The sequence below is a fragment of the Larus michahellis genome, chromosome 1 (assembly GCF_964199755.1).
Source record: "Larus michahellis chromosome 1, bLarMic1.1, whole genome shotgun sequence".
Classification (NCBI taxonomy): domain Eukaryota; kingdom Metazoa; phylum Chordata; class Aves; order Charadriiformes; family Laridae; genus Larus; species Larus michahellis.
The window spans coordinates 89,863,690-89,881,788 of record NC_133896.1 but is presented as its reverse complement, the minus strand read 5'-3'; the positions used below and the strand labels follow the sequence as shown (position 1 = coordinate 89,881,788).

Below are 18,099 nucleotides of genomic sequence, written 5' to 3'. Positions count from 1 at the left end.
TGTCTTTGGTAGGAATCTTTCTTGGCAAAATGCAGTTGTTAAAAGAAGCCGTGAAAACCTGCATGAGTGGGAATTCAGCATTCTCAAGTCAGTTTGTTTACCAAGGGACAGGAAATGTGCTTAGTGTTTCTTCTACCCCGCTTGTCATTGGCACTCACTAGCAGGTGTGGGAATAAACTGGTCATCCTAGAAGTGTTTGAATTATCTCTGATCAAGAGCTGGTGGCACAAAAAATAATAGTTGGAAAAGTGGTTGTTCTAAAGCTATGGACAGAAGTAGAAACACAGCTACTGGGCTATGTGCTCTTGAGGAGGCCTTGGTCCTAGCCAAGGACCGAGCCAAGGCCACAAATTGTGCAGTGGTCTGTGCCTAGGGATGGAAAACCATGTAGTTGTGTTGGAAGGACATAATAAAAAATACAGAACAGTTTAAATAATAACTTATAAAAAGCAGAACTAAGAAGTTGTAGGTCAGAAGTAGGAAAGAGTTGCTGCTTTAAGGTAGTTTTCAGGTAAATACTGATCAGATATTGCTAAAGTTTAGTGGATCTTAATGCTCTAAAAGGCAGTTGAAACATTCAATATTTCTTAGGACTTTGCTGACACACCATGTTGGACTGTGGTCCTGCTGCAGTATGGTGGTGTTGGTCCTTCTGAGGTCAGTGGTAGGAGGACCATGCTTTAGCACAGAGAGATGTTTATCATTCTGTGTTGATTTCTGCATGTGGACTAGAGTGAGCATTGGTAAGTATGGATCACAGTGGAAGCAGGGAAGATGGGAAATGTGTACTCAATATTGTGGTCTGATAGCTGAGGGTCTTCATCTAGAGCCACTCAACTGGCATCTTATACCTGTAGTTCATGACAGTGGTGCCCAGCTAAGAACAAGGTTTCAAAGATTTATACCTAAGGTTGATTTTGTACTTCAAGAATACTTGGAGTAAAAAGTGTAACACGTTCTAAAGTCTTCTAAGGAACAAAGTTTAAACAAAATATTGTTAAATTTATGTGCAAGCAGAAAAAATACCTGTTAGACAAAAAAAAAAAAAAGATTTAAAGGATAAAGAGGGCTTGTGGAGACAAAGAGAGGTTTAGCAAGTTGCTGCCTGGTGTGGAATGAAAGGAAAAAAACTGAGCTGCAAACTCATCAAAACCACAGTTGTTAATTGAAAAGCTGACAGACCTGTAACTACAGCAGCGCTTCTGGCCGCCACTATAATAAATGTAACTGTACATTTAGAGTAATTTGCTAATTTGCCTAAGTAACACCCACAGACAGCAACATGACATAAATACATTAGTGGAAGCAACAACTATAACCAGCTCGTACAGGTTCTTGGCTGCTAGATGGATGGATCAGATGAGCTGGAAAAGATTTACAAAACAGAATAGAAATGGAATTGTTAACAATATTGCGGCATACAGGATTTCTTTATTTTTCTGTTTTCCAAGAATGCTTTAAGCCCTGTAGGTGCCCATACGTGTTGTAGCATGTAAGTAATGTTTTTAACTTGTGCGTGTATGTGTGCACACACCTGGAAAACTTGCAGAGATGGAATACACATCTGTAAAATGCTAAGTGTTTCAGAAGGCAAAAATGACAAAATTTGCATTTCAAGTAGTCTTTCAGGTAAATAATTGAATCTCCAACATTGAACTTGTAATTATAAATATCTGAAAAGAGTTTCTGTTAATAAATATTCTAAAGGCACATGTATATTGGGGTCCACAGGAAAGACTGGCACTTGTACAATCAATTTCCTAATACAGGTGTTACAAGTGTCTGAAAATTATACTTCAGAGTTACCCATATCTTTTTATTTGACAAATAATGAGTTCAGCCATGTGGCATCTCCTCTGGGCTAGCGCTGTTCTCTGTCTTCTGTTTCCGTAACTCTGAATCGTGCTGTTGCATTTTATTCTTAAGTCCTACTGATGCCAACTTTTGCCACTGCGTATTGGCTGGTGTTTTACATTCTCTAAATACCCTACTTGTAGGTTAGGCTTGGGGTCATCACTAAAGCTTTCTATGTTATCAACAATACATTTCTAAAATAAAAAATGACAAGACTGCCACTATGCAAGGTGGGTCTCATTTTCAATAAAATATGTCTTTCTGGTCCTAGTCTCCTGTTCTGTCTCCATCCTGATGCAAATTAACAGTGCAGAAGCAAAGCTAATGAATGCAGCTTTACACAGTTTCTGTCTTTGTTTCCTCTAAGATATACTTAGGAGGTTTCTGTTGAGCTTTTCGAGACAGGTGATGCCTGCTCTCAAGGGCAGGATCCAGTTGATAACCAAATGTGGAGTCAGGTGGAAAGCTTCTGTTTCAGTGCTGCTCTCAGGAAGAACCCACATGTGTGGGCATATATATTCTTGCCTTCAGCAGGAGATTGTTGTAAGGTTTTTCACTAAATACGGGTTGTAAAATATTCTTGAATATGAGTCATTTTAAATTATAGTCCATGGATCTAAGGAAGTCACTGAGAAAATGGAGCCACGAAAAATACGGGATAGAGGCAAACTGCGAGACTTGTCTGTGGGATGTGGAATTTTGACAGCTAAACCCGGTCCCTGTCTTGCTTGAAGGCTTGATCTTAATGTTAGGGCAAAGAGGGCAGCAGACCCCTCTGGCTGATCCAAGTTCTGAGTCTGTAAGACCCTCCTCCGTAGCAGCTAATAAAGACCGCGGCTCTGGGAGAAGAGAGCTGACATTATTTTATCAAGTGTTGCGGCCGATCTTCTTTGAACCCTAATTTCTGTCAAAGAGTTATCATCGCTGTCACAGTAAGTGATACTTTCAGCACAAATGGCAATTAACTAGAAGTAAATAGTAGAGCAGAAGTCTGCAGACTGGTTTTTAAGGTTGATGAGTTGAAAGTAGTTTCAACACATTAATGCTAAGCATGCTAAATCATAGTGCTCCCTGAAAAAGACAGTAATGTCATTTACCTGAAATCACCAGGAATAACAGTAAGACGTAGTAGGGATGTGCTCGATTGTTTCAAATATGTGAGCATACTATAGGAATCAATAATAGTTTGTGAGTCTGTCTGTTTTCTTTTATCAGATTTTCCATAAAACAAGTAATTTGTTTGTTTTTCACTGTTTTAGGTAGCCTGCCCTATGAATACAAGATTGTGATAGCAGGAAATCATGAATTGACCTTTGACCAGGAATTCATGGCTGACTTAATCAAGCAGGACTTTTACTATTTCCCCTCTGTTTCTAAGCTGAAGCCAGAGAGCTATGAAAATGTACAGTCTCTCCTAACAAACTGCATCTATCTTCAAGACTCTGAAGTGACGGTGAGGGGGTTCAGAATATATGGCTCCCCTTGGTAAGCAGGTTTTTAAGCATACATAAAAAAAATATTGTTGATTGCTATCACATCAGCCATTTTGTATGCATCAGCTATATTTGGATTGCTGTGTTAGGAAGAAAAGTAATACTCAGTTTGATAAAGTTTTTATATTTTCTTGTAATGAATCATTCCTGTGACAAAATAATGTACTTGTACTGTGGGTATTGTTAACCAAATAATGATGGGAAAAAGAGTGTGTTTTTTAAACTCTCAGCCAGGAGCAGTTCTCTAACATAGTCCATGTAGGGGGGTTTTGTGCCATAAAATACGTTTTCTATACTTAGTGAGTTTATATAATTACAGGTTAATTTTATTGCAAGGGTACATTCTTTTGACAATTTCCATCCTACAGATAATATTTAAGGTTCATTAGTGTATACAGTAGTCATTTAACACAGCAAGCTGCTTTTAGTATTTGTTTAGGCTTTTTTTTTTTAATATCGCTCAGAATATTATCTTTTTTTATACAGTAATAGCTTTCCTCAAGGTATAGTTGAGCTTCTAAACTAAATTGAACAAATCAGTGGCAACCTAGTATTTAATGGATTTTGCTCTACTGCATAGAGTGAACACTTAGAACTCCTTGACAGTATCGGAGACAGATGGGCTTTGACTTTCTGACCTCCACCTTGGACCTTGTATGTGCTGTTTCTGCGTCTCTCACTTATATTACTACTATGTTATTTCTGCTAACAGGACTGTAAATCGGGTCTTTTTTGAGCATTTGGTATACATTTGAAGTAAGCAAAAATTTATTTTAAAAGACAGGTTTTTAAGGGAATCTGTTATTCTTCTTTTTAAAATCACATCAGGCTGGAATGTAGCAAACAAGTTGTCAAACCTGATGCATGTACCCCAATGTGAATTTTCAGTGTGAATAAACTGTGAAATCTCTGGGATTTTTTTTTTAATGAAAATTGGCATTTTCCCATTTGGTTACTTGAGATGGGTGTTAATTTTCTCTGAGCTTATTATTCTACATTTGTCTACATTAAATAGCTTCTCTCTTAAATGCGCCCTTCTCTCTCTCCCTCTTAGATCTCCAGATCTTTCTGGGTTTTTTTCAACCTACCCACCTGCTGTGTTGTAGTTCATCTTCCTCTTGTGTCTACTGTGTATTCAATCAATGTACAATTTACTTCATTTTCCAAATTATTAGGGAAGATATTAGATGGTATCAGTCCCAATATTAACTTCTGAGAAATGCCACTTGGCATCCCTTCCCATTTTGATGTTCAACTGTAAATACTGTAATTATGCTCTGTTTACAATATGTCTGGCAACTTCATATCTTCATTGCAATATTCGTAACCAGGCACCATATTTCCAGTGTCAGTAATAATTTTCCAAGCAGTAAAGTACCAAAAGTCTCATTAAAGTCTAGAAAAATTAAATTAAAGCAAAACACTATCTATAAAGTAGCATTAAGTAGAGGCTAAAGGAAACCATTTGAACTTTCTGTGTATGATTAGATCTGTAAAAATCTGTTGAGAAAACTTTTGTCCACCCACTAACCCATAAATAATGTTTCTATAAAGTCAGATCTGCCGCATTCCCTTTGTGTGCTAATCCTGTCATTTTGCACAAGTTATCTAAGCTATCTGGCATGACCTATTCTTCATGAAAAAACATTGCTTTCCATCTTTTATGCATCTTCAGGTTATATCTAAACTTCCATGTTACATGTTTCAGTGTTGCTAACTCATCTCCCACCCCGTTATGGTCCTGGAAGATGAGTGTTGTAAGGTCGTTTGAAGATCTTTGCTTACTCCATATGGGAGAAAGTCTTGATGAAAGTCTTCCAACCAAACTTGGTTTTTTTGCTTTTTATTATGCAACGCTGAATGAAGTTTCCATGCTACTTGATGTCATGTCCAGTGGAAACAGCAGCAACAACAGTAGCAATAATAAGTCATTCTTCATTAGTCTATCAGAACAGCAGATGCAGAAGTAACAAAGAAGTGACATCAGCCAGCCCACCAGCCAGAAAATTTAGGAAGAGAAGCAGCTATTCTGTGTGGGTTAAACTAGCTGCCTGCTAGATTGAAGGCTGTAGTACAAGTCTGTGCCTACTGATCACTGCTGTTCTTTCGCATTCCTTTTTGTTTCTGTACTTCATCCACCCTGAAAAGAGAGGTTTGTTATAGCCTCTCTGGGAAATCACTCTCTCTTTCTTTCTACATCATAGTAATGTAATCTCTAAAAAACTACAGAACTTTGGTGAACTTTCCATGGCGAATCTTTTTTTGCCCTTGCATCGTGGAACCAGTCATTTAGAAAATGCTTGGGAACCTAGTCAAGACTTGAAATTTTGGAGTTCTTCAAGATCTCAGAACTCAATAAGAAAGCTAAATTTCATGCTCTTGCTTTTTTAGTATCCTAAAATAATTTCCTTTTCCAGCCTTGAAAATATATATCTAACTTTTTGAAGGGGTTTGTTTAGTTGGAGAACTCCCAATTACAGTTTATTTTTGTTGTCCATACATGACCGTTTAATGATAAGGTGAACTATCTAGAAACCAAAAGACTGGGGCCCCAGATCCTGCCTTTCCATTTCTGGTTGCAGCCCTGACCTTCTGTCTTACTGCACCCTTTATAAAAATGAGTACAAGCTAGAGATATCCCTCCTTTATAAAACAGGTTAATAAATAGTTGCAAAGTACTTCAAGAATGCTGGAGTAAGGTCTGAGTGAATGCTAACCTGCATTAACTTACTGTGTTTACCTGTAGCCATCTGTATTTTTACATATGACCTGTACACAATTAGACGGTACTACTGCTTAAGATGTTTTACTTGCAAAATAAACCACGAGAGCTTGATTGGTTTGCGTAACATGCCAGTCTCTAAGGCCATTTAAATATGTACCATTTGTGTGTGGTTAAATATTTTCAATAGCACTTGCGTAGTTTGACCTCTATTATTATCTAAAACTCAGTGGTTATATTTAATTGCATAGAAGAAATGGGAGACTGTTTTGCCAGAAACCCATGCTCTAACTCTCCTGGGCTCCAAGGGCAAGATTTCAAGTGCCAGATTGAGCCTCTACTCACTAACAAAAATTTAACTGCCTCAAATGTTAATTATGCTAGTATTATCATCAAGCAGGGAGCAGCCATTTTGAAATGCGAGCTGCAAAGCACAAAAGCTGCTATTTAGGAATTAGTATTTACACCACCAGTATCTTGGACCACGGATTTTTAGTACAGATTTTGAGGGAGAGAAGTATAAAATACTGGATGCTTCATGAGAAACTTCGAACACCAAGATGTTAAAGATGTCCAGAGCAATCTTGAATTTTAAGGGTGGCTATGTTTGGCCTAGGGGGCTGATGCTTTTGACAGTCCACCATACGGTATCGGTTGTCAGATCTGAATGAGCAGGGCATCAGAGGGCAGTGTGCTTCCTTCTAGTGTAGCCCAGATGCTGGGAACTGTTGGGTTTTTTTCCAACATAAAGCCTGGACACCATGAGTTTTTTTCATAAAAAGCCAGGCATAGGAAGATGCTCTCTGGTTTCATCCCAGCAAAGCCCAGGGTGTGGCCAGAACATATTCACGGACCTGGAAGCAGTCTTGTGTAGACAATAGCCATAGTTGCTATGAATGTAAAGCGTTTATTGTAAATTGGAAGGCTTCTGGTCGGAAAGTATTTTTAAACACCCTAATTTATTCTGGACTGCTATGAAAAAAGTCAAAGTGGCAGGTAGAATAACCCAAATAATCCTATATAATAATGCTATATAATGTACTTTTGACTGCTAAGCCTTCCCAAAGATTAAGCCATCTTCCAGAGGGTGTAATTTGTTCTTCAGTAACATACAAAATCATAACATAGAAGTAAAAATACAGCAAGCAGGAACACCAGAGACGTGGCAGAGAATCCGTCCTTAGGTGTTTTCAAGATTTGGCAAGACAGTCATGGCTGACCAGATTGAGTGGTGGTGAGTGGTAGGGAGTGGTAGGTTGGACTGAAGATCTCCAAAGGTCCCTTTTGAGCAATGTTTCTGTGATTCTGTCAGTCCCACTATGAAGCTAGAGCTAGGTGTCAGTGTTGATACCTGAAATGAATAGGTATCAACGAAGTCCTTACAGTAGGGAGCTTTGCTGTTAATATCAAATTTCCTACAAGCAGTAGATGGTCCTGACAGGTGGTTTGGAAGTCAGGAGGCCGAGATAATAGTGGAAATTTGAATTTGGATTTGAAGCAGAAGGTCTTTTCTGTGTCATCAGACGTCATTCATTGAATCATATTAATAAATGATTAGTGAGTATTTCAGTTATAGGTTTCAAGCCTTCTATTATAGTTCATTATCCCCACAATGTGTTATTATTTTGCAGGTAAGAGTTTTAGTGTTAACTACAGCTGGGTTGAAGATAGGCTATGCAATCCACTTGTGCCTCTGCACTGCTGAAGATTTTAATTGCACAATTACATGCTGTATTTGCACAAAAAACCCCTGATGCATTCAGTGCACAAGATCGGCTGTGCTTGCTGAATGACTCAACTATATATTATTCCTTTTATAGTCATTCAGAATTGCCATGTAAAAATGAATGCCTGTAAAGGTGCACGTACATTTTTGTATCAGTGTGAGAACACCTCTCTGAGGTTCATTCTTGAATGTATGATCCTGCGTGTTGTTACGTCTGCTTCTCTGCTGCACAAGGTTCCAATAATGGACTCTGCCCTACTGCATGTTTTGTCCATTGAGTTTTTTACAACTCAGTGAGCGAGGAACTTGGTGCTCTGTTCTCCTGTTGCATGCAGTAACTACAGAAGACATGCAATAACTACATTAAGACCTGAAGACTAATGAATAGACCCCTGATCAATGATCAGAAGCTGTTTGTTCTGGGAAAGATTATACCGGCTGTTCTCCCAAAGTCTAATATTGCACCCCTGCCTCAAATTTGTAGAAAAGATGTTCATCTGCAGAAGAATAGGTATTCTGTGTGTACGCTCTGATCTTGTGGAAAATGGCCGAAATTCCAGTGACATTTTTTAGTAAAAGGTGGATTATTGTGATTTGACGGCAGGGTAAGAGTACACGTTTTACTTGACAGAGGAAGAGAAATGCAAGTGGCAGAAGGAAAACATCTTCCTAGCCACTGAATTTCTGTAATGCTTCTAAGCTGCTGTACACAACTACAGGAGAAATGTTGGTCCTTTTGCTTTCAAACAGGCATACAAGGTGGCAGGAGAGCATTTTATCTCTTGCAGTGCTTTTTTTCATTTTCCACAATGTGGGAAAGGAAGGGATAATCAAAGCCCTCTTGCCAAACATATGACAATTCCATTATTCTAAATGACATATTGGCCTGGATAGCTTAAAGAAGCCCTTTAGGATGAGATTGCCTCCAGACTCATTATCCAGAGAGTGGATTTTTGCTTGACTTTGATTATCTAGAGGGATCTATTCCTGTGAAACAGAACTTCATTTTTCTTTTTTGCAGAATTAGTTTTTTCTAGTGTCTATGTATTCTCATTTCCTCCTTCATTCTTTTGTTATAGGCCATCTGGAACTTCAGAAACTCTCATTTCCCAGTCAGGCAAAATGGGAGTGCAAAGATTAATATCAGCCTAGAAAGACATTTGTGCCATTTGTCGTGAAGTGACAGATGCCCGGGCTGGACTCCTGGGTTTTTGTAGCTTCTCTCCGATGGAACATTGATTAGATGTGACCCTTGCATGTTTACACATGGGCCAACATCTCTCGTACAATATTGTTGTTCAGATAATGGGAACTGAGTGAAGAAAGTTAGGGGTGTGTATGTGGGGAGTGGGCTTTTTTGGTTCAACTATTGTTTTTACTAAGCTTAGCATTCTGGGGCATTCAGTGAGCTCTGGCTATGTCAGAGAAGATGGCCGAATTCCTTCCGGCGTAAAAGACATCAACCTGTAGGTTGCATTAGTGAATATCAGTCACCAGCTCAGCCCAAAGCAACCTTGACAGGGGGCTAATGCTCCAAATCACCATCCCACTTTGGTGTGAGGCCTGGAAATTGGTTCCAACCTGTTGGCCCTTTTCGTGGTACACTGCAGCTGCCTGTACTATTCCAGCATGCAGACCAGTGTCTTTACTCCAGCTGTATAGTCCAATGTGACGGTAGTGCGTAGCTATAGGCGTGTAACTCTCATCTGATTTGCTGTTTTCTTGTCTGGTTTGTTTTTTCATCACAAAGTAGGTGATTTTGTTATGCTCCTTATTGTTTTCTCTCTTCTTTGTGTGTGTATGTATGCGTGTGCGTGCACATGTGCACTTTGGATAGAAAGACTGGTAACTTCCATGTGGAATTGGGGTAGTTTCAAAGAGCGTGCAAAAGGCAAAATGAGACAGACTTATTGTTGTTCCACACGGACTCCAAGTCACCCATACCCTAGGTCTCCATTTTAGCGCCTTCCTCCTCCATCTTTTCAAGAACAGCTATAATAGTCTCTTTCATTCCCCACCAAACTCAGTTTCCATCAGTAAAATAATGTAGCAAAGATTTATAGATTAATTTCATAAGAGGGACACGCTTTCATTTTCCCAGTGATGAATCATCTAATGTTTACTTTCCCAGACCTTGTACAAATCTTTACAGTCATTGAGGTGAACATCAATTAAAACGAAACTGTATTAAAATAAAATATTGACTTCATTTAACATAATATACCTCCCAAGTTGGGAGTGTGGCTTCCAGATAGAGCAGCAGCAGCAGCAGCGCAAGATGTTATATTGCAGGTTTCGTTCCCTGTAAAATTCACAGACAATAGTAACTTCTGCCTCTGAGTGACCGCTCTGATTCTTAGTTCTCAGGCCCCCTTTCAAATCTGTAAAAAAACTGTTCAGTACCTTGCACATGACTAAAATATATAGGGACTGAAAAATTTGTGTTACTGGACAAAACCATACTAGAAGTTTTTCTAAGTAATGTAGCTGATCCTCCTATGTTCTCATCTTTCTGCACCCTCACTTGGTCAAAAGATAAAAATACAAATAACTAAAGTGCAATTGCTTCTGTACTGTTTTCTAAGCAATAAAATACAACTCTATAATTCTTGCAAACATCAGATTAAGTAGATTTTTGAGCAAGTGGTTTGTTTTCATGTCTAGCTCTGTCAGCGCTACAGTTTTGTATGGATGGATTTGGAAATGCTGGATGTGGACATAGTACAGAGTGCTAGGTTTTAGTTGCTTGGAAATATGTTTTAAAAATGGTAGATGTTCCCTGATTTTAAAAATTGGGAACTATTTGGAGCTTTTTAAAATTGGTGACTTTGAGACAGACAATTGATATAAGTGAGTAATTTAGGTAGACTGACATGGTTCTTGAACAAAATGAAAATCATGAGTGGGAATAATAGACTCCACTCATTATTTAAAACTGAGGCATCTCAAGCTTCAGAAATTCTGGGGAGAAGGTTGGCATCTAAGCCTGCCTGTTGTGGCTGCATTACTATGATCAGAATGTTGAAGAAGTTTTAGTTCGGGCGCTCAGTAAAAGGTAGGTGAGCTGTGACAGATGCATGAGAAATAGCGATGTGTTTAGAAGAGAGAAAGCAAAATTCATCATCCTTTTGAAATACATTAATTAACAGTCTAAGGCACATACATACAGGTTTAATTGTATTTTAATAGAATGCTGCAGTGATATTTTTATTTCCTCTTCCATACTTACCAGAACCATTTTCCATTTTGGAAAGTGCTACTTCTAAAAACCCTTAAAACCACGATACACTGTAGTTTAGTTTGCAGCATATGGAAGATCATAAATGGTTTTTCCTGCAAAATTATTTTGATCTATTAAATTCAGCTATTCAGGGAAAGTGGTGAGGAGAAATGTAAGATATTGAACTCCTGAAGTGTGAAAGGATTTCCAGTGGCAGAAGGTGAGACTTAAGAGTGCATTCTGGCTGTTTCAACATCAGAAACAGATCACTGGATTGTTTCTCTCCTCATTTTTTCCTTTTTTTTTTTTTACTAATGGCACTTTGCTAAAATTGGTGCACTTCATGTGATAAACATGTCTTGGAAAGCGTTTTTTTTACATGATTTGGAAATACAGGAAATGTAAGTGTCATTCAGTTGACAGTAGGTATACAGGTGCCGTTGCTCATGTGAGCAATCATACTGAATTCAGGAGAGGTCTTTTTAATGAACATTGCAGTACAAATTAAGTGACTGAAATGAATTAGCAAGAATCATTAACATTGCTGAGAAAAATGTGTATGGAACAAAATAAAAATTTCTGAAACTCTGAGAATTTTTTATACCATATTAAAGGAACACAGCTATTATTAACTAATTAAACTGCAATAGGTATGTGAGCAAATGAAAATGTAAACTGAACTACATCTGTAGCCTCTAAATATCATCAAAGTCAGACCAATGTGGTAAATTGTAGTTGTTATGTGCTTTATTTTTCAGTTTCCCACAAGATTTTTTTTAAAGTCACAGCAGTTTAGAGTATCCATTTTCTCTTTTCTTGTTAACGAATGTTCCAGAAAATGTTTGCTCTCAAATAAAATTTCTTCCCAACGTTGCCCAGGGCTGAGGAGCCTGGAACAGTTCAATCCTAGAATAGTCACAATAGAGAAAAACCAGTAAGTCAAACACCTTTGCATGCTGCTTAGTTGTACACGTTTGTGTATTAGGGGTGTGGATCAATTCTCTAACACGTTTCACAGTGACCTCTTGCAGAGTGAGCTCTGCAGTCACTGAGCTTCAGTCACTGAAGCCAAAGATGCTTTGCGTCCACTTTGCAGTTGTGTTCTTCCACTGTGTCTGGTACAAGCGTGCAGGACGTTACGCTGCCCTTGTGTGCATGTGTGCTGAATACAGACCAGTAATTACAGGGATTTCACATAACATTTTTTGGCAAGTCCTGTTTCTTGTAATGTCCGAACACATTGTGTGGCTTTATATTTCTGTATGTGAGTGGGGATTTGAATTTACTTGTTTTGTTGCGATGTTTCTAGCTTTAGTTAAATTTGAGAGCAGGCAAAGAATATATTGCTTTAGTTTAATTAGCTTGGTAGAAAAAAAGTCCTTTCTTGGGCAGTAATTATTAGTTGTGTATTATTAAAAGGAAGTAGTTCACATTCAGTTACTTAGCAGAAATAATTGAATCTTCTGATCCAGTAAACTAGCTCACTTTGGATTCAGCTGGTTTTTAATTTAAGACCTATAGAAGAGGAGACCTGTAATCTCACTACAGGGAATTGGCTTCACTTTCCTGCAGTTCATAAACCACAAGAGTGAAATTGCAATCCCCCACAGCAGTTTTCTCTTTATTTTTCACATTTGCTTGAAAGTTTAATTTTATGAGACAGCGCTGGTTTTAAAGTTTAAAGTGCTTTTTTTGTTGTTTTGGTGCTTTTTTTCCCTGTTTTTTCTTGAACAAAAGGACTACCAGCTCTATCTGTAGTCTGGGCTGTAGTCTCAGACAGCAGCAATTTCAGGATGTTTCAAAGATGTAAACACAGTTGGGTACTGCGATGAGCCCTTTGGCGATATTCCAAGAAAAACACAAATAGCTAACTAGTTTGGAGCGGATCTACATGGAGCTGATTCTCAGCTGGAGTAAATTGGCAGGGCTCCACCGGCTTTTGAGCTGTTTACACCTGGTGAGAATCAGCTTCCCTGCTTCACGGTAGCTTGCATCTATGCATTTTCCCTTGTTTTTTACACAGTAGATGTGTTACTACATCAAGAAGTAGATGGTGACTTTACGTTGTGCTCTATGCGAAGAACTGTAAATAGAGCCACCATCACAAGAACTAATTGTAACACAGTTATCTGAGTTCTCTTTCTTTTCCCTGGACAGATTTTAAGGGAAAAAGTAATTTACCACTTGTTGTGAAGCTGTTTAACATCAGAACACTTCCTTTGGATTTGTTGTTCATGAATTAATTTTATTTCATAAATTAGCATTGCTTAATATGAGGATTTTCTTCCCCAGTAAGAAATCGGAATAAATTGGAACCAATATTAAAACAGGGGGCTGCACCTGTGCTTCACAGATCTTTCTGATTACATATTTAACATCAGAAAAGTATATGGGTTTTTTAAGATTTTTAAGATTATCGCAGAATTCCTAGCTACTTGAATGAGCATCCAGGTGTTAAAAGTTGTACCTTTTTGGTGTAGAAAGTTATGTTGCAGCAGTTGGTTTCCACCACTGTACTGTGGGGTGAATTTAGGACTGCAGGAAAACATGAATGTGGAATTTAGGATTGCTTGGGTGTTGTTCACTTCAGGTAGAAACACGGCATATGAAGGATCAGTATGTGCTTTATTGAACAAGAAGTAAGTTCATCTGTTGCTAGATTGAAAATGTTAAAAATAATACACTTTCTGCTTATATGCACACGTGCTGTATTAATTTATTAGTTTTGGAAGCATTTTCATGCTTGTTTAACTCAAAATGGCTTTGAATTTTCTAAGAAAAAAAAGGTAAAAACACAAAAAAAAGAAAAAAAAAAGAACTGGCAGACAGTTAGTCCATATGGCCTAATTACTCCTGATATTTTGAGAAAAGAATGTAAACCTGGTGATTTACTAAACTGAGAAGTGGCTACTGTGAGGGCCATTTTTATCAATTCTCAGTGCACCTATTACACATCCTACTTATTCTAGTCGTGTTTCATCTAGGAGAGTCCCTCCAGGACCTGCATCATAAAAAACCCCACAAGTATAGCATCTCTATTTGAAGGCATATTCCATCTCCTCTGTTAGCGAACTTCAGCAAAGTCTTAGAGGGCTACAGTAAACACTAACTAGCTGGATGTGTGGAAGAACATTCTTTTTCTTTAGCTGTCTGGTCATTTGATAGTGAGAAACTGTAAAGATGCCATGCATAGATGGGCCTCAAATGACTTTTCCTTACTGATTGGCCCATTCCTGGCAGGTTTTACATTTAAAATTAGATGGTGACTGTAATGCGGACAGAGGGGCTGTTAACTCCTCTTTTCTCTTAACCCTTTTTCTTTCTGTCGCTATCAGCTATCTGAAGTACCGCCTGCGTAACCTGGCTGTACCTATATTTTTACATACTGAGAACGAGAGAGACTGAGGGAAGAGACTCGGAGACATCAGGAGTTCGGCACCTTAGCCCTGTATTAAACCCATAAGACTGTACTGAAAGTCTGTACATTTCTACATCTGTACCCTCAGCACTGAGTCTCTTGGTTAATTATTCCAAATTAGCTTTTAAGTTTGTTTGTTGGGTTTATTTTATTATTTTTTAAAAATATCAGATGGGATATTATCATTTGGCTTCCAGCAGAATTAAATAAACTATTTGCATTTGGTGCTGGTGTGTTTTAAATTCAGGCTTTCATTAACTTTTCTCCTTACCTGTTATCTTCTGTTTTCTTGTTATGAAGATAAAGTAGATTTCATTTTATTTTCCATTGTTTTATAACAGATTAATGTGTAGAAATGATCAGTTCCTATTAGTCACAGCTCATCCTTTCTTCTTTCCAGTCAGAGATGTATGAAATCCTTTACTAAATAAAAGATGAATGATTTCTTGTGTAACTCGAATTGCAAAAGAAATAATTACTGACGAAGGGCCATATTCTGGTTTTTACCCTCCTTTCCTTTTGTGAAAACAATAATTTGATTCAGAGTTCCAAGAATGACAACCTTGGATGCAAAGCAAGCAAGGCAAAAAAGCAAGAACACAGCAAACTTCCCCATGCAAGAAATGTTGTCTGTTGTGGCCGTCAGACTGGTAGAAGGTCAGTTCAATTTGCTGCTCACTACAGCCTCCCAAATAATGCTGTGCAAGCCTTTTAGTGTCTTAGCGCCTACATTCCCCTTCCTTCTGCTTTCTCCATTCCACCTGCTGAGCTGTACTTCGTGGCCATGTGTTCCAGGGGATAATCTTAGATGAGATTAACCATTATTTGCATTTATTAATTTTAAGTATAAGGCCTTAGCTTTCATTAAAAAATCCCTGGTTCCAGTATTATGAATGAGTGAACCTAAGTTTCTTTTTTGCATAATTTAATTCCTTCTGTACACTGCTTTCGTACCTCTTCTCTAAAATCGCGCTACCCTTGTCTCTCTCACATTGAAGCTAGTCATAATACTTCTCCTTATACTCCTCAAAACTTCTTTCTGTAAATCTCAGTTATGCTGTTAAAATGCTCAAATGCCAAGATGTTGAATGGTATTTCAAAGCCTATAAACAAAGAGTGCCCTGCCAGTCCTTTTGGGCACTAATGGCTTAATAGCTAGTTTCCTGCCTGCTTTGGACGGTCCTCTTGAATGCGAGGAAGAAAAGACAGAAAGATGAGTGTTATTTCACAACTACTTTAGATGTAGAAACAGCTAATACCCCACAAAAAAAAAAATTGAACTTCTATGAATCCTTACTTGTGGATAAAATTGAGTAAAAAGCAGTAGAAATGCTCAGTAAACTGTTTAGTTAGTTGCTGTGGATAGGCTAAAAAGGCAATTAAAGAGATTGGGTAAATTCAGCTATCACAGTGGTGGGGAACATAAAAATATGAACACCTGAAGGATGTGAACACCAGGCAGACAAGGAAGGTATACAGTGTATATAGTACTGTATACCTGTGTTCACAGGACTGTAGCTAGTTATAATAATAAGATTAAATCTAGTCCAGAAAAAATCAGACTTAAATGTCCAAAAGTGAGATTTCTTGGGCTGGGAATCAGGATGTGTTGGAATTTTACCTGTGATTGCCACCACTGAATCTAACTGCTTTTTGGTGCTCCATGACCGGTCACATATGCCAGTATGACTTTCAGCAAGCATAGTCCAATCTTCTAAATATTCAATATATGTGACCCTACAATTGTCAGGAAGGGGAGCAGAAATGAGAAGACTGTTTCGGTCCATTCTTTTCCTACTGAGGTTCTTCACAGTCACCAGCCAATATCTGTTCATTTTCCTATCGGAGAAAAATGTCAATTGTTGTGGAGGAAAGACAGGAGCAAGTTATATGTGTTTGTGAACCTTTGAAATTTATTTTGTAAGCAAAGGAATTCTAGTGAGAGAATTTGCCTTTCAGCTGCAAAAAAGATTTCTGTAGGAAACTTAATAGAAATCAGGAGGTACAGTGATCTGTGCATTGTGTTTTAGTTCTGTATTTTTTGCTACTAAGATGTTTGCAAGATGTTGCCCACCAATCCCTTTGAGAGGCTAATGGCTATTCAGTCAGTTACCGTCCATAGCTCTCTGCGGGTACTGGACTACGCAGGGGAGTTTTCCCTTGAAGTCAGAGAGTAATTGCGTGCCTACTGGTGGCAGGGTTTGCCTTATTCAGCGGGACAACCCAGGTGCAGCTGATGCAGTAAATCTTGCAATCCTGAAGTTCTCGTGGTAGCTGACACCCTGTAAGCACTATGGGCAGTGCTGTGGTGGGAATATTTCTTTGCCTGCCTGCTGGCTGCCTGCCGTGTTCATCTGTAGCCGATGACCAAGTGCTGGGGGGGTTCCCCTTGAGCTGGTAAGTGTACAGAGAGGAAGGAATCCATTCTTTAACTTAAAACGTTTAAATTGAATCAAGGTAATGGAGAATCAGATTTCACTCTCTCATTGCTTGTAACAGAAAAATCCATGCGCGTTGATAGTTTTCCCCAGTCAAGTGTCCTTTTTTGTGTCCCCTTTTTGTACGTCTGCTGAGCAGATTGAGACGGGTACCAGTGGTCTGAAAACTGAAAACCTTCAATTTTCACGTAAATTACAGGTCAAATCTGTGTAGTGCGTCACGGCCCTTTACAGTAAATCACATGTAAAACTAAGTTATGCCCCATTTAAATGACAAAAGAATTCTTGGACTACATGGTAGCTCTTTCCAGTACTAGCTGAATAGAAGAAGAAAAACTAATAAATAATTAAGGCGGTAATATGTTTGACCACTTTTTTTTTGTATGACTTTTTTCTGTTATTATCATATCAGAAATGCACCTTTCAAAGACAACTAAAGCACTAATGATAGCTAAGAAGGTCATTCCTAGGAGGTTAAACTGGTTTAATTAGAATTTATGAGAAGGTTACTATAAGAGTGCAGAAAGATGTTAAGGGGTTAACCTATAAGAGATTACATTGTAGTCAGTGTTCTGTTAAAGTTTGAATTAATTTTTCCCATGGGTTTTTCACATTCTAATTTTCAACTAAATGAGACATCTGTTTCAGAAAAGGAAAATTTGCTATGGTTGTCATAGCAACTATCATTCTGTAAGAAAATTATTCCAATGGTTACTTTAGAACAGAAAGATAGAAATTCAGTACATAAAGCAACATCCGATTGCTAGCACAAATTCTGATAATTCAGCCCTTTTTGTATGGTAGATTATTTGACCTGCAAAACTTGTTCATATGTTTTTAACATAAGGTTAATTGTGCTGTAAACAAATTCACTTCCAATATATTTTCCCCCTAGAGTCTTATATGTAGACAATCATTATTCTTATCATAATAATAATAATACCATTGAATTTCAGTAGTGTGTGGAGACACTGAAACTGTTCACTTTAAGAAGATAAGACCTAAATCAAAGTACATTTCTACACACGAGCGCTTCTCTTCAGAGGTGAAATACATTCATGATGTATGTCTTTAATTGCCAAATACATTTTGCTGGGGGTATTTTGAAAACAGCAGACTTTTCTCTTATAGAACATACATGGCAGTATTTTCTTTGTAAAATGTAAAACATTATTGAAAAGTATTTTATAAAAAATTACACTTTCCCTGAGCAAGCAGTAACTGGGGA

The 18,099-nt window shown here is 38.0% G+C and overlaps 1 protein-coding gene across 7 annotated transcripts in view; it reads left to right on the top strand.

Moving 5' to 3' along the window:
- Positions 1 to 18,099, top strand: part of MPPED1 (metallophosphoesterase domain containing 1) — a 66,437-nt gene that overhangs the window by 32,904 nt on the left and 15,434 nt on the right. For 6 of the 7 annotated variants that reach the window (XM_074591004.1, XM_074590995.1, XM_074591013.1 and 3 more), the window contains one exon: positions 3,118 to 3,339. In XM_074591004.1, coding sequence (XP_074447105.1) covers positions 3,118 to 3,339 — 222 coding nt within the window. Of the gene's footprint in view, positions 1 to 3,113; positions 3,340 to 18,099 lie in introns of all 7 variants that reach the window. The other variant, XM_074590987.1, reaches the window with a different exon arrangement.